Here is a 24,896-nt window from a genome sequence, read left to right on the forward strand (position 1 = left end):
CAAATTCCTTTCAGAAGCAACAGCTCAGATGGACTGCAGAATCAACCCGTGCCTTGACTTGCTTGTAATTTCCAGTGTACAGTAGGGATCAAGTAGCATCAAGGTCTCATGGTCTGTCACATACTCAGAAAGGACTATAAATATTGATTCCCTTGAGCAGTCATAGCAGCTGTTGGCACCTTTAATAGATATATGAGTTTGAAGGAGTCAAACACTATTGGTTTGTTTGTCATTTGTGCCCTCCAGCATTAGTTAATTCCTCTTTTTCTTTACATAGAATCTAAATTTATCCTACCAAAATTAATTTTACATACTATGGTGGTAGACATTTTGTGTAGCCAAGGATTTAGCTCAGCAGCATGAGCACTTGCCTCGTGAGTACGAGGTTGTGAGTTCAATCCCCAGTACCAAAAAAAAAAAGGTAATGTACTATGTTATGAGGCAATTTTCCATAGTTCTAAATGGAATATATTGTTTTTCCTAATTAATTATTTTTCTGTTATGAAAGGATTGCATTATCAAAGAAAAGAAAGTATTGCTTATAATAACTACCATCTCATAGGTTCATTTAGAAATGCATTAACCACTTTTCTCTTACAGGACAAATTATTCGAGATAAAAGGATAATAGAAGCAGCAAAGAAAAATGAAATCAGCTATGAAGTAGGTGATATCCCAATAGAATGGGAAGGTAAGTTTCTGCTTTTACTAGAATGTCCTAGGAGACATACTGTTTCATGATACACAAAATTAGCGAACATATATAATGACATACTTCTCTTTGCAGAACACAGTGCAAATCCATCAATCTTTCTTAACATTTAATTTTGCAGAAATTTGTAAAGGTGACAAATTTTATTAAGGGAGCTCATATGCCTTGTATCTAGTTGCCTCATGCAGTCATAGCTTTTCAGAGGTGCCTCGATCTAGAAGGTGTATTTCTGGGATCAAGGATGTGATCCTGGAATTGATTCATAATGGGATGCTAAGGGTGCCTGCCCTGGGTGTGAGTGCCGTCTGCTCTAAGGGCAGGTATACTGGATGAAATGAAAGGGACAGAAAGAAATCATCTATGGTCACTGCCTGCTGCTTGCTGCCTTACTGCTCTTGCTGGCTTTTGCTTGCCATGAGCTGTGTCTCCTCTGCTCTGCCCCTCTGCCACGCCAGCCTGCCTTGGAGCCAGCAGGCGGAGCCTAAATACACTTTCCTTCCTTTAACTTTGAGTGTTGGGTATTTTGTCTCAGGCACAGCAAAGGTAACTAGGAACACACATCCAGCAAAAAGAACTACAAAGCATTTGGCAGACTTCGGAACTACAGTGAGCAAGTAAATCTGTTAGGATGCAAAATGGAAGGAGGCCCCGTTCTCCTGGACTACTCCTGCACTTACACAGCTCCAGGGTGTGAATCCTGTCTCTGGCACTCACTACTGCCAACGCATAGTTGAGAAGCTGACATGCCTTTCAGTCTTTCCTTTTTATAAATTTTGGAGAATACTTGCTGTACTTACCATTTAAAATATTTGTTCAACTCACAATGAGCCTTAGTTGACTTCCTGTTTAGACAAGGATGGATAGTTAATCCCTATCTTAAAATTTTGAAATTAAGATAAAATATCTGGGGGTTGGAGATTTAGCTCAGCAGCATAAGCACCTGCCTTGCAAGCAGGCGGTCGTGAGTTCAATCCCCGGTACCGATAAAAAACTAAAAAGACAAAAAAAAAAAAAAAAAAAAGATAAAATATCTGTCCCCTTTTTTGGCTGGAACAGTAACATGTATACTTGATAGTTGCTGAGTAACCATCTTCAACCCGCCATCAAAAAAAATTTTTTTTTCAGAAAAAGCTGATCTACAGCAAAGGAAAATTAAACCAGCTTACAAATTGGAATACATAAAGAGACAGAATATTTTCTAGATTCCAAGTGCATTCCAGTTCCCAATTCAATTTTTTTCTGAATGAAATTCAGTTGCAAGTCTGAGTTCTAAGTGACACCTCACATCTTGTTATGAATATCTCTTTTTTGTTTATCCTTTCTTAGCATAGTGCCTAGCAAGCACATAGCAAGGTACATAATAAGTTTTCAATAAAATTATTGAACAAGTGAAATCTAGCTTAAGTTTGCCCTTGTTATTTGCATCTAAAAGAACCTTAACACAAATACTAACACCTATTTTAAATATCACTGAATACTTACCAAGTGTTTACCTGAATGCCAGGTATTATACCATTGCTTTACAGTCATTATTGTGTTTAATCGTTGCAATAATCCTTTATGGTAGTCACCATAATCATACACATTTAGTAGATAGAGCATCTAAGGTTCAGAAACATCAGATAAGTTACCTGGGTAATTCAACTACATATATATAGATCCCTTGCTTCTTGGTGAGCATAAGATGCTACATTAAATGCAAGAGCTATGGGCATTATGTTAACATATGCATAAGCATGTGAGTGAAAATATCTTTTCCATTTCTTCTTGTTAGCTATGAAAATACTAGCACTAAGGAAAAAGCTTAAATATCATATATAATAGAGATTGTCTTTTCTAAGAAAAGCAAAATATAAATTGGCAACTCTTGGAAGGAATAATTGAGCTTTCTTATTTTAACAGGCTTTCCAGTGTCATAAGCTACAATTGCAATTTCCAAATAATCCTTGAGCCTTCTTATAATGAGCCTATTTTGTCATTTTTCCAATAATAATATAGAATTAAAAGTGTTTATAGAAATAAATTAAGTTATAAATAAACAAATAGGTAATAACTCATTTTCTGGCATTTGAAACATTCAGAGAATTAGAATGAAGTTTTAATGCTTCTTATGAATCTGTCCTGATCTAGTAATTCAGCATAACTATCTCAAGGGGCATATTAACCAAACACTGAATGAAAAAAAAAATTTAACAGTAGTACACATCAATTAAGTATACAAATAAGAACTTTATGAAAAAATAGCATTAAACACTAACTCTATAAACAGAGAAGCAAAGAGAAAATTTTAAAGTAAATGATGTCAACACCATATGAACCTAAAATATTTTCTGGCTCAGGTAAATACATATTGTCATTTATTAACAGCAGAACATAGGTAGCCACAAGACTCATATTCTCTTACACTGAGGATTAAGCAACATGCTTTTTCATGCATTTATTGAGCAAGTGTCTGTTGAGGACCTCTACATTCATAAATTCACATTCTGGGTTGGAGAATGGGTGACAGAAAGAGAAACTAGATAAACAACTAAACTATATACTAGTATGTTAATGGCTGCAGAAAATAAGACCAAGAAAGTATTCATAATATTCAAGAGGATTCTGCAGTTTTAAATAGTGTTCAGAAAAGGCCTTGCTGAAAAGGTGATTTTTGAATAAAGACAAAAGAAGGAGCTGGCTGTGCAGATAACTAGCAGAGGAGCATTTCTGGAGCAGGTATGAGAGCCTTGAAACAGAAACTGTGCTAAAGCTTAGGTAGTCATGGAACAGCAAGGAAATTAATGTGACAGGGATAGAGCTAGAGAGAAAATAGGAATACATTTAGAAAGTTTACAGGACACCCAATCTTTTGCTTTGGGTGGTTTTGGAAAGAACTAGGCCCATGCTGAGTTTTATTTAATGGCATCACTACGGCTGCTATCTTGCAAAGAGACTCAGGGTGACATAGTCAAAATGTAGAAACAATAGGTTTTTGTAAAACTTTAGGCAGGAGATAATTGTGACATGAACCAGTAGGAACACCGGGAATGGAAAGATGGAGTTGCATTCTGGATCTATTGTAAAAGTAGAGCCGACTGGATTTACTGACCTACTGAATGTAGAGTGTGAGAGAATGCAAGAAGTCATTACGGACTTTTAAACTTTTTGGCCTCAATTGGGAAAAAACAAAGTTGCCAATAACTGTAAACAATTAAGACTATGAAAGTAGCAAATTACAGGGGGAAATGATATCAGACTGGGAAAGATAAGTTTGAGGTGCTTATTCAGCATTGAAATAAAGAAGTTAAATTGTTCATGAGCAAAGAATTTAATGGAAATGTCTGAGTTGGAAATAAAATATGGGAGTTGCAAGAAGTAAATGGTATATAAACCCATGAGATTGCTTGAAATGACAAAAAGAATGGATGTAAGTAGAAAATAAGTAAAGGCTGACCTCTATATTCCTGTAGGGTTTAGAACCAGTGTAGATAAAAGAGAAACCATGAAAAAAGTTGGAGAAAAAAAGAAACGTGTTCCAATATTGAAAGCTAATTCTCAAGGAGAAAGGTGATCAACAGTGTCATTTGAGAACTGAAAATTACAGTATTTATTTTACAAACAGAGATCATTTGTAATCCTAATAAAAATAATCCTATAGAATGATGAAAACAAAAGCTTAATTTAAAAAAAAAAGTAGTATCTTAGTTCATTTTTTTCATTGTTGAGGCAAAATACCCAACACTCAGAGTTAGGGAAGAAAGGTTTATTTGGTTCATAAATCATGCAGATTTCAGTTCATAGGTGGCATCCCAGAGGAGAAACAGTCCATGGAAAACCAGGGCAGGCAGAAGCCAGCAAATAACAAGTGACAGCTCTCTTTCTGTTACTTATATTTTATACAGGCTACCTTCCCTTAGGGTAGTCAGTGCTCACACGCTGCATCAGGCATTGCATCCTTCTATCAAACATCATGCACTCTCCAAAACCCACCACCAAAAACCAGCCACCTTCAAAAACCACTAGCTATGACTGCATGTGGCTTTGGGGAAACATCCCGATACAAGCCATTATAGATAGCAAAACCAAATTTGGAGAGGAAGACTATAGACCAGTTGTGGTGAAGCTATGTCATACATGCCACTGCAGGCTGTTTGTTATCATTAAAAACTCTAAAAGGCTCGCCATCACTGATGTGGATAATATTTATGAAGGTATCTACAAAGAGGAGAGTATGAGGCAATGCCTAGAGATGAAAGTGGAGTCAAGAAAGGAACTTTATTTTGTTTAATTTAAAGACAGAAGTAAAAGAATTTTATAACAGCTATTGGAAAGGGCGAAACCAAAAGCAAATATTTATAACACAGGGGAAAAAAGTTCTTGAGAAGTGAAGTGAAACAGGATCTAGTACACAGGTGGAAGACCTAGTCATCAAAAGAAACAATGGAAAACTCATCAACAGTGTTATCAGAAAAACCCTGTACATGGGCATAGACACAGGTAGATTTAGTTGTCAGAATGCCTATAATCGTCCTTCTGGTTTTTTTTCTAATGAAGCAAAGTGATTTCAGAGTGATTTTAGAACTTCTTAAATATAAACAGTGGCTAGAAACAAAATTTTGAACCCACATTATCTGTAGGCTGAACTTCTGGCTTTGTGCATACTAAGGCAAGTTCCATGCCAGAAAACTCCAGTTGGGTTTTTTTTGTTTTTTTTGTTTTTTTTGTTTTTTTTTTTTACCATTCTGTTATACTGCCAACTTTCCTAATAACTTGGCTAGTTCCTACTAATCCTTAAAGTTTTGGAGTACACATTGGTTCTTTTTTTGAAATCTTTTCTGACCCTACCCGTAAGCGTTAGATGAGGTATTCCTTTAGTTTTTTTCCTCCTACTTACTTTGCATCTCCCCTAGTCATACACAGTGTAGAGGATCCCTGTTTACTTTCTTCCCTCCTCTTCCTGGGCTTGAAAATTCTTTAAGATAAGGCATCATTATATTTTTAACACTTAATAAAATAAGTACAAGTTCAATCATTTATCTGTTAAATGAATCCATCTGAAATTTAAAATACTGTATATATGGGGGTGATATTGTGAGGACTTTGCAAACTTGCCAAAAAGAGTATATATTAAGAAAAAAGATATGGAACTGTGAACTGGGTCAGTTGTTTCAAAAATATAGAAAACGCTTGAATTTATTTGTGTAATATAGTATAGCACTAGCTACCGGATAATCTTATAAAGTTTCATTGAAATCATTAAATTTAATCCACAATATAATACATATATAGTTCTCATATAGAATCTCTCAAAAATTGTATGAATACTTTTTCTTTATTAAATTCAATATTTATTATAATTTTTAAAACACAGAGCTTTATAAGCTATGAGTCGTCATCACCTTTAACAAAATTTTCAGCAAGAGAGCTACTGAAGATTGTAGCATCAAAAATTTTAAAATGAGACTGAGATTTATGCTATCAATACCACTCCACATTTTTCTGGAAGTTCTGCTCAGTAAAATAAAATAAGAGGTTAAAATACTGAAAAGAGAGGGAAAAAACAGTTGCTGTTTGACTATGAATATTGAAATAACAAAATCAAATGAATTAGTAAATGATAATAAAATCATTCAAGATATATGCATATAAAGTCAATATGTAAAAAATGATTTTATTTAACCTTAGTTTTTATGAGAATGTTTATTTTATTCAAAATAGACCTCATAGCAAAATAAAGACCTTAACATAGGCAAAAATTGGAAATCCTATAAAATAAAATAGAAACTGACAACAGAAACATACTTGGAATACAATACCTCTCTCTCTCTCTCTCTCTCCCTCTCCCTCTCCCTCTCCCTCTCCCTCCCTTCCTCCCTTTCTGTCTCCTATTTTTCATATAAGGGAAACCATATCATATTCAGACTTATATGTCTGATTTATTTCACTTAACATTATGGTCTAACAGTGCCTTCATTTTTCTATAAATGCCTCAAGATTATTTATTTATTTTTGTTTTAAAAAGAACAAAACAAAACAGAACAGAACAAAGCAAATCAAAACAGAACAATACAAGACTTCAAAACAAGACAACAGGAAACCATAATGTCGTGTTTTCTTCAAAATGTTTATCCATACCTTCACATACAATAAAATCAAACAAAACAAAATAGTATAAAATAAATCAAAACAAAAGAATGAAAGCATTACAGGATTTCAAAACAAGACAAAGGAAATCATCAATGGCTACCATAGTGTCTCTTGTTTTCTTCAAAAGAAACCATACCTTCACACATAATGAAATCAAATATAGTAAACAGACTAAGACCAGTGAAAACAAAAGAATGAAAGTATCACAAGACTTTGAAACCAGAAAACAGGAAATGAACAATGGTTACTGTAATGTCTCCTTTTTTCCAAAACAGTCAACAATACTATCACATATAATAAAACACAACAGAATAAAACTAATCAAAACAAAAGAATAAAACATTATAGGACTTCAAGATGATAAGAAATCAGCAATGGCTACCATAATGTCTCATTTTCTTCAAAATAGCTATTCATACACACATAATAAAATCAAACAAAATAAAACAGGTTAAAACTAATTAAAAGAATGAAAGTATTATAGGACTTTAAAACAAGATAATAGGCAACCAACCATGATTCCCATATGCATCCCATTGTGTTCAAAATAGCTGCCCATACCATCAGATGCAGTAAAATCTAATAAGTTAAAACAAAACAAAACCTAACAAAATTGTGAAAACAATTCAAGTGTTCAAGACAAGACAATAAGAAATTAACAGTGATTACCACTTTTCTCCTTCTCACTGTTTTCCTCCCTATCACTTTTATAATATCTATTGTGCTTTTCAGATCCCACTAACTCCTTCTGTTTTTTATGCTAAGGTTTACCTGTATGAGTTCAAACCACTTTGCTTGAATCCACTTACCATTTTGCTCATGCAACCTCCAGTTGTATCCATTTACATACAAGAGCCACAATATTGTCCTACTCTAGCTGGGTAGCTTTCCAGTGTATGGAAATCTTTCCAGTGTATGAAAATCTTTCTTATCCACTCTTCAGCTGACAGGCAAGTTAGCCTTGCTTTTTTCCCATCTCCTGTCACATGAAACAATTGTTTTCTCTCCTTTGATTTTGAGTGTGTGAATTTCCTTTTGAGTTAAATGTGTTCCTTGTATACAGTATATTGAAGGATCTTGTTCTTGATCCATTCTCCCTGTGTTTCTTTTTATTTGCTGAATTGAGGCCGTCTACGTTAAACATTACAACCGGCATACACTGGTTCGTCTGTGCCATGCTGTCATCCTGCTGTTGGCCCTGGACTTTTCCCCTTCACTCAGTTGCCTGTCCTGTATGGCGATTCTCCTCTGGTTCTATTCCTGGAATCATGATCATCTTTCTCTCTCTCTAGAATATCCTTCAGCACTCTCCATGAGGTTGGTTTGGTGATCATTAATTCCTTCAGTTATTCTTTATCATGGAAGTGTCTTATTTTTCCACCAATTTTGAAAGATAGTTTTTCAGGATGCATCAATCTGGGTTGGAAGTTGTTTTCTTTCAGAATTTTAAAGAAACTTCAAACTTTTCTTGACTTGATGGTTTGTATTGATAAGTCTGCTGGGTTCTGATTGGTTTTCCTTTATAGGTGGTCTATTTCTTTTCTCTAACAGCTTTTAATATTCTGGATGTCTGGGATCTTGATTATTATATGTCGGTATAGGTTTACTTTGGTTATAACTACCTATAGTTCTATATGCCTCACTTCATGTGTATGCCAGATCCTTTTCCAATGTTTGGGAAGTTTTCTGCTATTACTTCTGTCAGTAGCCTTTTTATTTCATTTGCATTGACCCCTGCTCCTTCACTGATACCTGTCACTCTTAAATTATGTTTTGTTGCATCATCTTGCAGGCATTGAATTGTTATTTCCTGATTCCATGTTATTTTTAAGAGATTTTTCCTTTTATGATCACTAGCTTCAATCCTGTCTTCAGTGTCTGAAAGTCTGTCTTCAGTCTTTTTCAAGCATTTTTCAATCGACTTTTTAATTTCCTGGATATCTCTTTGCATCTGTTTCATGCCTTGTAATTCCTTTCCATATTGGTCATTCAAGGTTTCCATCATTTTGCTGTTTCTTTTTTATCTATGACTTCTTCGTATATGCTGAGCAATTCTTTCACTATGTTTGTGATTTCTTCTTTTACCTGAGACATTATTTCTGATTTGATTACTTTTACAATCTCATGGAGTTGTTTCTTTACTTCAGTTGCTATCCTCTAGGAGATTTCAGGTGTGTGACTTTCATTTTCTTCCATGCCTGTATCTCCCAGACTTGTTCTGTGTGGGCTGGAGGTCTGAGATTGCCTTTTGCTTCTTAGTCTTGACATTTTCCTGGGTTCCTCCCAAAGCTGGTTGTGGGGTCCCAGGTACTTCCCATGTTGGCTACTCCTCTGTACTGTGAGGGAATGGGACAGGCACCTGGGTTCCTGTGGCCCCAGGTTTACATGGAGGAGGGCATGGAATGGACTTCTCCAGACCTGTGCAGTTACACTGGGTGTTGCCAGTGGTGTGCGGTTGTTACTCTCACCTGTGTGTCTATACCGGGACTCCCACAATGGTGGCAGGCACACAGGGATGTGTTTGTCTGTTTCTTGTAGTGAGTGATGGTTGCCTGAAGGAAGCAAGGGCCTCAAATGGTGGCCTACAGGCATGGGGCTTACACGGCTGTGTGTCCCTGCTCCCACTGGCTGCCTGCAGGAAGCAAGCTCTCTAATGGCTGCAGCCAGCAGGCGGACACCTATTTATTGTTTTATTTGGGGGGATAGAGTCTCATTGTATAATAATACAGGTTTGCCTCAAACTCACTTTGGTAGCCCAGGCTGGCCTTAAATTCTCAGCAATCCTCCCTCCTCAGACTCCCAAGGCTGGGATTATAGGTGTGCATCACCATACCTAACAGGTTTACCTTTTTTTATATATATAATGGTTTATTACTCCATTGTACATAAATACCACATTTTCTTTATCCATTCATCTGTTTTGGGCATATACAATGTTCTCAAGCTTTAGCGGTTATAAATTATGCTACTACAAACATGGAAACATATATGTCATTATGATATTATGTTTTTAACTCTTTCAATAAACAAAAGGGAAGTATCTGGATCAAATGGGAATGTATTTTTAAGCTTTTGAGGAATCTCCCTACTGATTTCTATAATAGTTATATGAGTTTACTCTCACCAACAATGTAACCTTCTTCAGTGTTCTTTTCTCCAGATAGCTTTTCTAGCAATTTGTTATTTGTTGATTTCTGGTAGTAACTATTTCTTGTGGGATGAGATGAAATCTTACTATTGTTTTCATTTGCATTTCTTGAGTGGCCAGTGATATTGGACATTATTTCATGTACTTATTGACTCTTCTGAGAAGAGTCTATTCATTTCAGATGACCATTTTTGATTCAGTTTTTAATTTGGGGTGAGAGCTACTTTTTTAATCCATTATATATTTTAGATGTTAATCCTTTGAGGAATAGCTAGCAAAATTTTTTTCCCATTCTATAGGTTGTCTCTTCACTTTGTTGGTGATTTTCCTGGGTGCACGAAAAGCTTTTTTAATTTAATGTGATTCCATATAAGTTTTTGCACAATGAGGATTTTATTTAGAAAGTCTTAGTTTACACCTATTTTAAGAGTTTTATGTATTTGGTCTTCCAGTAGATTCTTTCTGCTCTAATGTTTAGATCTTTGACCCATTTTTTATTTTAATTTATTATATCATGAGAGATATGGGTCCAAGTTCAACCACTGGCATGTATATAGCCAGTTTTTCCAGCACTATTTGTTAAAAAGGCTACCTTCCCTTAAGATAAGAGATTTGACCCCTTTGTAAAATAATCACATAACTGAGTTTCCCTGGAGTTGTTTCTGTGTCTTCTGTTCCATTGAGCCAAAAGTCTGCTTTTCTTTGCCAATACCATGCTGTTTTTAGGACTGTAGCTTTGTATTATAACTTGAGGTCCAAGATTGTGATACCCCCTGCCTTGCCATTGTTTCTCAGAATTGATTTTGATATTCTAGATCTCTTCTGGTTCCATATGAATTTTAGGATTATTTTCTCCAGTTCTGTAAGAAATTCTGATGGCATAGTCATTGGGATTGCATTAAGTCTATATAACAGTTTTGCAAGTATGGCCATTTTAATTACATTTGTTTTGCCTGTCCTGAAACAGAGGGTATCAATCTATTTTCTGGTATCCCTTCTGATCTGCCTTTTCAGAGTCTTCAGTTTTCAGTCTACAGTTATCAGCGTAGAGGTCTTTCACTTTCGTGGTTAGTTTAATTCCTATGTATAGTCAAACCTTGAGTTGGAAATAACTTGGTCTACGAGTATTCCACAAGAAAACATTTCAAAGAAATTTTAAATTGATAAATGATCAATGTCTTGTAGTACAAGTAGTACCTCATACCAAATATCACATGAGCACAATTAATCTCTCTCTCTCCCTCTCCCTCTCTCTCTCTCTCTCTCTCTCTCTCTGCTTCCCTTCTTTCCTTCCCTTCCTTCCCCACTTCTCTCTCCCTCTGCTTTGATATACAACTTGATGTACAAGTGCTTTTAGATTACAAAAACAAATTATTCTCACAAACCAAAGTTTTACTATAATTTGTTTTTTTTTTTGATGCTATTGTTAAAGATATTTTCCCTCTCAGTGAGTCTATGGTTGCTCTACAGGAACATTATTGATTTTGAGTGTTGACTTTATATCCTGCTACACTACTGACTTTGGTTATTAATTCTAGGAGTCTCTCAGTTGATTTTTGAATGTTTTCTATATGGAGGATCATGTCATCTGCAAATAATGTATTTTACACCCTTTGTATTTTTTCCTTCAATTGCTATACCTTGTGTTTTAAGACCTATATTGAATAAAAGTGGTGATAGTATAAATCCTAGTCTTGCAAACGTTTGTGTCTACAGTCATCTTAAGCCTCTGCTCAAGCATGATGCACTTTGCAGCTCAACCATGTAGCTGTTATCACACCACAGGAGATCTTCCAAGCTCATTTAACTGACTGCTGCTTGACTTCAGGTCCCCTTTGACTAAGGACCTCAGTTTCTTGATAACTATATCTTTTTAAGTCTTGATATCAGTGACTATTAGTTTTCCAACATTGTTTTCATGATTCTAGGTGGCGTTTGTTAAATCCATATGAATTTGAGGATCAGTTTGTTATTTTCTATGAAATCCCTCTTAGAATTTTAATTGTTTTGTAAATAATTGATATTTTAATAATAAGAATCTTTAGATTCCTGAGTATTATGTATCTCTTTATTTTCTAGACTTTTAATTCTCTCAGCAAAGTTACTAGTTTTTGTTGTACATATATTACACATCTTTTGTTATATTTATACTTTATAGTCTGTTTATATTTTGTTATATATATATCCCTAAATACTTTATATTCTCATTGCTATTATAATTAATATTTGCTTTTCAATTTCACTTTTCTGATTGTTGTTTTGTATAAATGTACAGTACATTTGTGGTTATTGGTCTTATAGTTTATGGTTTTGCTTCATTCACTCATAATTTTTTGTTAGTTTAATCAGATTTTTTACACAGAACATTATATTTCCTGTGAATAAAGAAATTTTTGTTTCTTTCCAACTGGATGCCATTTTCCCTTTTTCTTTTTACACTAGCCAAAACCTCCAGCACACTATTAAAAAAGAGAAAGGCCTGAAAATTCTTTTTGACCATAATGAGAAAGGATTCAATCTTTAACCATTAAATATTATGTATTCTGCATGATTTTCTCATAGATGCTTTCCATCATGTTAAGGAACTTCCTTCTTGTATACTAAGTTTATTCCTACAATTTAGATATACATAATGATCACATTCATCATAGGGAACACAATGTACCTGTACATGATATGTTTCTGTTCCTCTTTTTTTTCCCTCCCATTCCCTTCCCCTTGTTTACAAAGCTTTTTTTTTCATTTTATCCTTTTTTTTATTTTTTTCTTTTCATTGATTTCCCCCCAATTTCTTTCCTTTCAAATAACTTCTTCCTATTTCACCATATCTATTATATATTTTTGTTCTTATTTATACTTTTAGTTTCTTACACCAGAGAAACAACTTGATATTTACACATGTGTGTCTGATTTATTTCACTTAATGGTATAGTCTCAAGGTGCATCCATTTACCCAGAAATCTCTTCAGTTTATCCTTCTCGATGGCTGAGTAGTACTCCATTGTACCAAAAAAAAACACAACAACAACAAGAACTCACACACATCTTTTTTATCTATTCTTCAGTGGATGAGCAATTGGGTTGTTTCCAAGCTATTACAAACAGTGCTGATATAAACATGGGTGTGCACATATCACTGTGGTATGATGTTTTTAATTCTTCTTAGAAAACACCCAAAAGGGGAATGGTTGCATCAAATGGAATCTCTAGTTTTACTTTCTTGAGGCATCTCCACACTTATTCCCACTACTGGTTACACCAGTCTTATTCCCACCAGCAGTAAAAACAGTTGCTTTTTACTCCACAACCTCGCCAGCATTTGTTATTGGTTGATTTCTTTTTTTTTTTTTTTTTTTTTTTATTCAAGAGGAAAAAGAGAAAAACACAAAACAAAACAAAGCAGTGTAAGGTTACACATAATACAGAACTACAAAAAAAAAAATAACAGTAAGAAATCACCTGTTAATAGATTACATAATATCATCTTGGAAATAGTTGCTCAAATCACAGTATCAAAGAATACAAAGTAGACATTCAAACGGAGAGACTGCAAACAGCTGTGTTCAATGATCCAAAAACATTAATATGGTCAGCTATTTAACATCCCTAAACACACTTGTTGTTATATCCGTTAGAGCTCTTTTTTTTTTCCCCTCCCTCTCTTTTTTATAACAAAATTTACACATTTTGGATTTTATTACTCCTTAGTTCTTATTACTTTTTTGGGGGGGAGAGAATAAAGTCAAATATGGCAAAACAAAGCTGTAAGTCAAAACCAAGGATAGACATAGCACATGATGTAGAACAGAGTACAAGGTCATCAACAATGGTTATCAACATTGTCTCTTGTTTCCTTAAAAGGAATTGTCCATCTCATTAGATATTACAAAGCCGGACAAAACAGTGGAGAACAAGACCAACAAAACCTAGGCATTGTGAACATTACAGGACTTCCAAAGGAGACAATAGTCAAACCAGAATGGGCATCTTTGTGAATCTTATTGCCTTCAAATTAGTTGCCTATACCTTCAAACTTGCTACTATCGCACAGAATGGAACAGAGTCTAATCAGTCAAAACAAGATCTTGGGAGTATTACAGGACTTCAAAACAAGTTAATAGGAGATCAAAAAGAGTTACTACTATATATCCTAATTTTTTAAGTTTTTCCCTTAATTAAAATAAACATAAGAAATAGCTAATTAATTTTTTTAAAGAATAGTAGTTACCATAGTGTCTGTCTTTTTCCTTAAAATATTTGGATAAAACTTCATATACTATAGCTTCAAATATTTCCATATCAAAAAGCCCAGAGTAAAGCCTTTCTAATTAATAAGTGAAAATTTTATAAGGCTTCAAGGCCACATAATGGGGAATCATGATTATCACATATTTTTATATATTTGAATCATTACTTACATTAGGGAAACTATTCGGTATTCATACATGCGAGATTGATTTATTTCGCTTATGAGTATGGTCTCAAGCTGCGCCCATTTATTGATAAATATCTCAATGCGATCCTTCTTTATAGCTGAATAATACTCCATTGTATAGAAATACCACAACTTTTTTATCCATTCCTCAGTTGATGGACACTTGGGTTGTTTCCAAGATCTGGCGATTACAAATTGTGCTGCTATAAACATAGGTGCACATATATCCCTGTGGTATGATGCTTTCAGTTCTTCTGGGAATATGCCTAGAAGTGGAATAGCTGGAATAAATGGGATTTCCAATCCCAACTTTTTGAGAAACCTCCAGACAGACCTCCACAAAGGCTGTACCAGTCTACACTCCCACCAACAGTGCAGGAGAGTTCCTTTTTCCCCACAGCCTCTCCAGCATTTGTTGTTGTTGGTTTACTTGATCCTGGCCATTCTTTCAGGAGTGAGATGGTATCTCAGTGTGGTTTTAATTTGCATTTCTCTAATGACCAATGATGATGAGCATTTTTTCATGTATTTATTTGCCATTTGCATTTCTTCATCTGAGAATTGCATATTCATCTCAGATGCCCATTTTTGGATTGGATCTTTGAATTTTGAAGGTCTGAGTTTTTTTAATTCTTTATATGTTTTAGACAAGAGTCCCTTGTCTGAGAGAGAGTTCACTAAAATCTTTTCCCAGTTTGTGGGTTTTCTTTTCACTATGCTGGAGATTTCTTTTGACATGCAAAAACTTTTTAATAAGAAGTGGTCCCAATTATTGATTCTGGGAAGTATTTCCCGTGCAGTTTGAGTCCTATTCATGAATTCTCTACCTACTCCTATGTCTCCTAGGTTTCTACCCAATTTGTCTTCCAATAGATTTAGCGTTTCTGTTTTAATATTCAGATCTTTGACCCATTTAGATTTTAATTTAGTACATGGTGATAGACATTGGTTGATTTCTTGATGATGGCCATTTTTTCTAGAATGAGATGGAACCTTAAAGTTGTTTTAATTTCCATCTCTTAAATGATTGTGATATTGAAAATTTCTTCATATATTAGTTTTCTGTTTATACTTCTTCCGAAAAGTGTCTCTTCATTTCAGATGCCCATCTTTTTGGTTTTAGTCTTTAAATTTGGGGGAATCTGATTTTTTCAATTCTTTATATGTTCTAGATGTCACTCCTTTATCAGAGCAACACCTGGCTGAGATTTTTTCCCACTCGATGGGTTGTCTTTTCATACTGTTGGTGATTTCTTTTACAGAGCAAAAGCTTTTTAATAAGATGAGATTCCAGTTGTTTTTTATTTCTTTGTAGTATTTCCTGTGCTACTGGGGTTTTATTCACAAAATCTTTGCCTACAGCCATGTCTTCAAGAGTTCTAGCCATTCTGTCTTTTAGCAGGTTTAGCGTTTTTGTTTTAATATTTAGATGTTTGATTCATTTTGAAGGTTTTTTTGTTTGTTTGTTTTGTTTTTTAGTGCATGGTGATAACAAAGATCTAGTTCTAGTACTCAGTATGTAGAAAGCTAGCTTTTCCTATACCATTTATTAAAGCAATTACCTTTCTTCCAGTGAAGGTGTTTGGCCCCTTTATCAAAGATAAGGTAGCTGAGTGTGTTTGAAGTTTTTTCTGCATCTTCTAATCTGTTCCACTGATCCTTAAGTCTGTTTTTTTTTTCCAGTGCCATTCTGTTTTGTCACAGTATCTCTAGTATAATTTCAAGTCAATGAATGTGATACCACCTGCCTTGCCTTTGTTGACCCAAATTGTTTTTGGTATTCTAAGTGTCTGCTGGTTCCAAATGAACTTTATCTAGTTCTATGAAGTATATTAATGGTATTTTCTTTAGAATTGCATTAAATCTATATAACAATTTTGGGAGCATGGGCGTTTTTGCTAGGTGTTACTTCTTCCTACCTAATAGCAAGGAATATCTTTATATTTTCTGATATCCCCTTCAATCTCCTTTTTCAGAGTTCTGTAGTTTTCAAAGTACAGATTTTTTTTTCTTCCTTGTTATATTGCTTTCTAAGAATGTCTTTTCTTTCTTTCTTTCTTTCTTTTTTTTTTTTGGAGGGGGCGCTACTGTGAAAGGCATGGTTTCCTTAGTTTGTCTCTCAATGGATTTGTTATTCATATATAGGCATCCTATTGGTTTTTGAGTGTCAACTTTGTATCCAGCTACACTACTGAATTTAGTTATTAAATCTAGAAGCCTTTTGGTGGAGCTTTTGAGGTCTTCTATGTAGAATATCATGTCATCCCCATATAATGATAATTCAACTTCTTCCTTTTGTATCCTTACTCCTATTTTTTTCTCATCGCATTCCTTTGGCTAATGTTTTGAAAACTACAATGAATAGGAGTAATCACAGTGAATTCATATTCTTGTCTTGTTCCTTATTTTATAGTGAAAGCGTTCAGTTAGTAATATATTGGTTGTTGATTTGATCTGATGGCTTTTATTAGACTGAGGTACAGATGAGGTACAGACTGTCTATTCCAAACTTCTGTAGGGTTTTTATCATTAATGGGTGTTGAACTCTGTCAGATACTTTTGTATGCATCTATTGAGATGATCATAAGGTTTTTGCCCTTGACCCTGTTAATGTAGTGCACTACATTTATTGATTTGCATATATTGAACTATTCCTCCATCTCTGGCATGGGTCTTTCTTGGTCATGGTATATAATCTTCTTGATGATTTGCTGCATTCTGTTTGCCAGTATCTTATTGAAGATTTTTATGTCAATGTTCATTAGGAAATTGGCCTGCAGTTCTCTTTTTTGCTTGAGTCCTTCTCTGGTTTTGGTATAAAGGTAATATTTACTTCCAGGAATGATTTTGGGAATATTGCTTCCCTTTCAATTTTGTTAAAGAGTTTGATGAGTAATAGGATTAGATCTTCTCTAAATTTTTGTAGACTTTGTCAGTGAATCCATCAGGACCTGAGCTTTTCTTTGTTGATTGTTTTTAATTATATTTCGAATTCATTAACTAATACTGGGTTATTTGGAATTTTTGTATCTTCTTGATTTAGTTTTGCTAATTTGTATGCTAATTTTTGTATGCTGTAATTTGTATGCTAGTTTTACTAATATGTATCTAAGAATCTGTCCATTTTTTCTGTGTTTTCCATCTTATTAAAGATTCTGCAAGTAGGTATTGATTATCTTCTGGCTTTCCAAAGGATCCATTGTGATTTCAGCCTTTTTATTCCTGATTGCATGAATTTGAGTCTTTATTTTCCTTTTCTTGATAACATGGGCTAAGGATTTGTCAACTTTATTTATTCCTTCAGAGAACCAACTTTACTGATTCATTTTTATATTGTTTGTTAGTCTCAGTTGCATTAGTTTCTACTCTAATCTTCATAATTTCCTCCCTCGTTCTAGCTTTGAGTTTCACTTGCTTGTCTTTTTCCCAAAATTTGAGGTTCAAAATTAGGTTATTTATTTCACCTCATTCTGTTTTCTTGATGTGAGAATTCACTGCTATGAATTTCCCTCTTAAGACTGCTTTCATTGTGTTAGACAGGTTCCAGTATATTGTATCTGCATTTTCATTTAACTGTAAATATTGTTTAATTTCTTCTTTAATTTCCTCTCTGACCCATTGGTTGTTCAGGAGGGTGCTATTTAATTTCTATGTGGTTATTGAATGTTTGTGGTTTCTTTTGCCATTAATTTCCAATTTCATTACAATCTAGTCAGATAATATGCATGGGATAATTTCAATTCTTTTATATTTGCTTAAGCATGTTCTTTGGGCTAGTTGGAGAATGTTCATATGCTATTGAGAAACATGTATATTCTGATATGGAATGGAGCATTCTATAGACATCTAGTAAGTTCATTTTTCACAGGTTTGGTCAGTTCTGATATTTCTATGTTAATTTTTTAGTTTAATTGACCTATCTATTTGTGACAATGGATTATTAGGGTCCCCAATTATAATTGTTAGTGCTTATTTGATTTTTTATGATCATTAATTGTTTCATATAGTTAAACGTACCTGTATTTGGTGCATATGTATTTATGATTGTTATCTTTTCTTGGAGTGTTCCCTTAACAACTACATAGTGACTTCTTTATCTCTTTTGATCAGTCTTGGCTTGAAGTTCACATTGTCTGCAAATAGAATAGCTGCTCCTGCTTTTTTGGATTCCTGTGGCATGGAATATTGTTTTCTGTCCTTTGAAATTCAGTCTGTGATTCTTTTTTTAAGTTATATGTATTTCTTGAGTGCAGCATGTTGTTAGACCTTATTTCTTGACCTATTCTTTTGATTGGTGAATTGAGACTATTTACATTGATGGCTATAACTGATACATATTGGTTTGTCCTTGTGATGTTACTTTCCTGCTTGTGATTCCCTATCTTTCCCCTATGTGTAATTGCTTGCCCTGCTGATGGCTTCTTTGCCTTAGTACTATTGTACTCTTTATATCTCTCAAATATCTTTCAAAATCCCTTGTAGAACTAGTTTGGTTGTCATGAACTTCTTTAGTTGTTCTTTCTATTTTATGTCTTATGTTTTCTATTTTATGTCTCTGTTAATTCTGAAAGATAATTTGGAGAATACATCAATCTGGGTTGGATATTCTTTTCCTTCAGGACTTCAAACACTGTTACAAGCTCTACTTGATTTAAGAGTTTGTGTTGAGAAATCTATAGTGATTCTGATTGACTTTCCCTTATAGTTTACTTGTTTCTTCTCTCTAAAGCTTTTAATATTCTGTTCTTGTACTGAATTTCTGGAAGCTTATTATATGCCTTGTAGATTTATTTTTGGTCATAACTAATTGGAGTTATGTATGCCTCACTTATCTGTGTGTATGTCAAATTCTTATTCCATATTTGGGAAGTTTTCTTCTATTACTTTTGTGAACATGTTTTTTATGTCACTTATGCTGACTCTTGCTTTTTTCATCAACACTAAACTATCTTATGTTGCCTTCTTTGCATTATCTTGCAGCTGTTTGCTTTTTGTGGTCCCTTCCTATTTTTAATCTTTCTTTTTGTGATCTCTAACTAGATTCATGTCTTTGTGGTCTGATACTCACTTTTTTCATATGGTTTTTCAAGCTTTCAGTAAAATTTTAAATTTCCTGGTTGTTTAAATCTATTTCATGGATTTCAATTCTTTCCTGTGTTGGGGACTCATGGTTTCCATCATTTTTCTGTGCTCCTCTCTCTTATTTTTTTTCATCTATGTCTACTCTAGATTTGCTGAACAAGTTTTTCATATGTTTAACATCTGTTTTTTAACCTGTGAAGTTATTTCTGTTCTGCTTTCTTGTGCACTTGAGGTGTTTACATTTTTTATTTCTACTGCTGTTATTCCAAAAGACTCAAGTGGATGAATTCCGATTTCCTTTATCTCATTGGGCCCTGAACTTGTCTTATGTGGACTGGAAGCCAGATTGTATTATGCTTCTGTGTTGTGTCATTTGTTATTTTTTAAATTTTTAATTTGTTTTCTGTGTTGTTGTTTGCATTTTTCTTTTTTTAGGTAGCTTTATCTTTGGTATCAAGGATTTTCTAGGAAATGTCTATTCCTCTGAGGTTTCTTCTAGGTGTAGCTAGCTGTTGATCTTGTTGTCTGTTCCAAGATCTTATCTTCCCACTTTATTAAGAATGAGTAATTGCTATCTATGTGGCTTAGCACCCCGTCATTTTGTACTCAGTTATAGGGATGATCATGACCCCAGATTATCATGGTGTTGTCATAAAAGAGTAAACGACTGATTTTATATACATATATGTGTGTGTGTGTGTATCTATATATATACACATACATATATATGTATTCACATCCTAGCTAAAGTAGTACAATTAACATTAACAATATCATCAATCAGAGCCTAGAAACTGACAACTTGTCATACCTGCTAATTTAGTATCTCTAACCTTAGGAGAGTTCTGTAATTATATAGTAACATCCAACATAAATCAGGAACTTGTACTCAGTGAGTTTCCCCTTGGTAGAGGATTTTATCCTGTTGGAAAGGCTACTTAGAAGGAATATGAGACAAACTGATCAATCAATAACTGAAGAGGAAATCCAATTTCTATTCAACATATTAAAGGAAAATAACATTGTTAATTTCAGTTGGTATACAAAACAATTGACAAAATTCAATACATTTATAACTAAAAACTATTTAAGAGGAAAAAGAAGTTCCTCAACCTGATTATGAATATAAACCAAGAAAACAGTTAAACTCACAGATAATAATGAAAAAGAAAATGCTTGTCCCTTATGAATGAGAACTAGGGGAAAATATCCTGTATTACTTTTCTATTTCTATTTCTTATCATTTTGAAAAATTCTAGACAATATTATAGACAATAGAAATGAGATAAATACCAAGAAAACTGTATTCACAGATGACATGATAACATATAGTATACACTGTCTCCAGTGTACAAAAGTAATGATTGAATGACAAAATGAATAACAAAACTTAGTAAGTGGTACATTTTCAAAGTATTAAGGCAATCAATATGCTAAAAGCAGTTGAGTATCTACATTTTAATGCAAAATATTGCTAACTGTAGCTTTAAATTATAGAATTAAAATACACTTCAAATGTGAAGTATTCAGTAAATACACAAAACTGTATCTAAGATCTAAACACTGAAAAATAAAACACATTGCTGAAAAAAATTAAAGTTAAATGAGAGACATAATTTTTACTTATTTAACAAATATTTGAAGTTTTATTTCTCATCAGATTGATTTGTAGATTTATTCTATTCCTAATCAAAGTATTCTAGGTTTTTAAAAATATTTTGTTCTAAACTGATTTACATCTATGTGCAAAGAACCTAGAATACCTGTAACTTAAAAAAAAAAATTTGAAGGATTTCCCTTAATATAAACCTATTCTATTTATACAGTTTGCTACTGAGAAAGATTAGAATTTAAAAATAGACAAAAGATTTGAATAGATACTTTACCAATATAAAGTACCTTAAATTTTCATAAATTTCAGTTATCTGACAACCTAGAAATTTAGGTAGGTATTTACCCAAAACATAAAGGTACAAGTCCACCCAGATATTTGTACTCAAATCTCTCATAACAGTTTTATTCATAATAACCCCAAACTGAAAACTACCTAAATAATCATCTAATTAGTGAATGAATAAGCAAATGTCATATTTTGATAAATTGGGAACTGCTGATAAGCTTATAGTATATATTTTTCACTTTTGTTTGTCAATATTACCACAAAATTAGCATTTTAAAACAACACATCTCATAATGTCTATGGGTTAGGAGGCAAGGCACAGATTAGATGGGTTCTCTAAATAGGCTCTTGTAAGACTGTGAGCAAAGCATTAGCTAGGTTGAGTTTTCATAAGGAGGTAAAGATTCACCTTCTCGCTTAGGTGGGTGTTGACAGCATTCAGTTCCTTGCAGTTGTACAGCTGAGACCTTCAGTTGCTAACCAGATGTTGTTCCAAGACAACCTAAATCCTAAAGGTTACCACAGTCTCTTCTTGCCATATAGAGTTTCTCGACTGCTTTCTTATAATCAGTAAGGGAGCAAAATTCTGTAGCAAGATGGGTTATGTACTCTTTTTCCTAATAAAACCATGTAACCCCAAATATGTGATCACTTGTGCTCACAAATGTTAGTACTAAATCAAGGTCCTGCCCTCACTTCCTAGGAAGAGGCATGCATATCAGTAGGCAGGAGGTGTGGAGACTACCTTAAGAGATTCTTCAATGAAACATGGATGACTTTCAGGGACATTCTGCTGAGGGAAATATGACAGATGTTTAAAAGATGCATACTGCCAAAGATTCCATTATAGAAATCAGGAAGAAAACAAAGCTGAGCTACAATGACAGAAGTATAACCCTTATTCCCTGGGAGCTTGCACAGGGAGAGGTGGGTGTTTTTATGTAAACAGACAACAGGGAGCTTTGCAGGGGGATTAATGAAAATGTTCTCTGTACTGATAATGATGCTGGTCACAGGCAGAATATATTTGTCAGCCTTTGTAAAATTGTATATTTAAACTACCTCACTGTTTTGTATATAACAGATATTTCAATAAATTTGATAAAGAAAAGAAAAATGCTAACAACTATAAGCATCATAAAATGTGTAACTTAATGTGCCAATCTAGTAACATCCATAAGATACACTTGAAGGTCAGTGACCAGCTGGGCATGGTGGTGCATGCCTGTAATCCTAGCACTCTGGGAGACTGTGGCAGAAGGATAGCAAATTCGAGCCAACTTTGAGCAACTTAGTGACTTAGTTAAATCCTGATTTAAATTATAGAAAAGGACTAGGAATATAGCTTAATGAAGAGACCCTGAATCCAATCCTTGGGACCAAAATGAAAATAAATAAATAAATAAAAATAGACAATTTTCAGAAAATGCCTTATCTCATAATATATTCTTGGAAGAATTTTTCCCAGTTGAAAAATGTAGAATTTTTTTTTTTATTTAAGAGGAAAAAGAGAAAAACACAAAACAAACCAAAGTGGTGTAAGGGTACACATAATACAGAACTACAAAAAAAAAACCAAAAAACAAACAAACAAACAAAAAAACATAACAGTAAGAAATCACCTGTTAGTAGATTACATATTATCATCTTGAAAATAGTTCCTCAAATCACAGTATCAAAGAATACAAGGTGGACATTCAAACAGGGAGACTGCAAACAGCTGTGTTCAATGATCCAAAAACATTGATATAGTCAGCTATTTAACACCCCTAAACACACTTGCTGTTATATTCGTTAGAGCTCTTTTTCTTTTTTTTTTCCCTCTCTTTTTTACAACAAAATTTACACATTTTGGATTTTATTACTCCTTAGTGCTTATTACTTTTTTTTTGGGGGGGGGGAAGAATACAGTCAAATATGGCAAAACAAAGCTGTCAGTCAATACCAAGGATAGACATAGCACATGGTGTAGAACAGAGTACAAGTTTATCAACAATGGTTATCAACGTTGTCCCTTGTTTCCTTAAAAAGAATTGTCTATCTCATTAGATATTATAAAGTTGGACAAAACAGTAGAGAACAAGACCAATAAAACTTAGGCATTGTAAACATTACAGGACTTCCAAAGAAGACAATAGTCAAACCAGAATGGGTATCTTAGTAAATCTTACTGTCTTCAAAGTAGTTGCCTATGTCTTCAAACTTGATACTATCATATAGAATGGAACAGAGTCTAATCAGTCAAAACAAGATCATGGGAGTACTACAGGACTTCAAAACAAGTTAATAGGAAATCAAAAAGAGTTACTATTTATATATCCTAATTTTTTGAATTTTTTCTTTAATTAAGACAAACATAAGAAATGACTAAATAATTTTTTAAAACAATAAGGGGGAGATTGAGATAAAACAGGACATAACAATATAACAATAGAGGTCACAGCATGACCGTTTCAACAACCTAGTACTTCACCACCATATAACCCGACTTAATAGTAATTACCATAGTGTCTTTTTCCTTGAAATATTTGGATAAAACTTCATATACTCTAGCTTCAAATATTTTCATATCAAGAAGCCCAGAATAAAGCCTTTCTAATTAATGAGTAAAAACTTTATAAGGCTTCAAGGCCACCTAATGGGGAATCATGATTACTACATATTTTTATATATTTGAATCATTACTTACATTAGGGAAACTATTCGGTATTCACACATGCGAGATTGATTTATTTCACTTATGAGTATGGTCTCAAGCTGCGCCCATTTATTGATAAATATCTCAATGTGATCCTTTTTTATAGCTGAATAATACTCCATTGTATAGAAATACCACAACTTTTTTATCCATTCCTCAGTTGATGGACACTTGGGTTGTTTCCAAGATCTGGCGATTACAAATTGTGCTGCTATAAACATAGGTGCACATATATCACTGTGGTATGATGCTTTCAGTTCTTCTGGGAATATGCCTAGAAGTGGAATAGCTGGAATAAATGGGATTTCCAGTCCCAACTTTTTGAGAAATCAACAGACAGATCTCCACAAAGGCTGTACCAGTCTACACTCCCACCAGCAGTGCAGGAGAGTTCCTTTTTCCCCACAGCCTCTCCAGCATTTGTTGTCGGTTTTCTTGATCCTGGCCATTCTTTCAGGAGTGAGATGGTATCTCAGTGTGGTTTTAATTTGCATTTCTCTAATGACCAATGATGATGAGCATTTTTTCATGTATTTGTTTGCCATTTGCATTTCTTCATCTGAGAATTGCGTATTCATCTCAGATGCCCATTTTTGGATTGGATCTTTGAATTTTGGAGGTCTGAGTTTCTTTAATTCTTTATATGTTTTAGACAAGAGGCCCTTGTCTGAGAGAGAGTTCACTAAAATCTTTTCCCAGTTTGTGGGTTTTCTTTTCACTATGCTGGAGATTTCTTTTGACATGCAGAAACTTTTTAATAAGAAGTGGTCCCAGTTATTGATTCTGGGAAGTA

General features: G+C 33.8%; 1 protein-coding gene across 4 annotated transcripts in view; it reads left to right on the plus strand.

Moving 5' to 3' along the window:
• Positions 1-24,896, plus strand: part of Ndufaf2 (NADH:ubiquinone oxidoreductase complex assembly factor 2) — a 200,387-nt gene that overhangs the window by 109,561 nt on the left and 65,930 nt on the right. For 2 of the 4 annotated variants that reach the window (XM_063258214.1, XM_063258216.1), the window contains exon 2: positions 601-690. The exons of the other annotated variants lie outside the window; for them this stretch is intronic. In XM_063258214.1, the coding sequence (XP_063114284.1) occupies positions 601-690 (90 nt within the window). The remainder of the gene's footprint in view (positions 1-600; positions 691-24,896) is intronic. 4 annotated transcript variants of the gene reach the window in all.

The sequence above is a fragment of the Cavia porcellus genome, unplaced genomic scaffold, assembly GCF_034190915.1.
Source record: "Cavia porcellus strain 051 isolate PalLab524CR breed Dunkin Hartley unplaced genomic scaffold, mCavPor4.1 scaffold_11, whole genome shotgun sequence".
Lineage (NCBI taxonomy): Eukaryota > Metazoa > Chordata > Mammalia > Rodentia > Caviidae > Cavia > Cavia porcellus.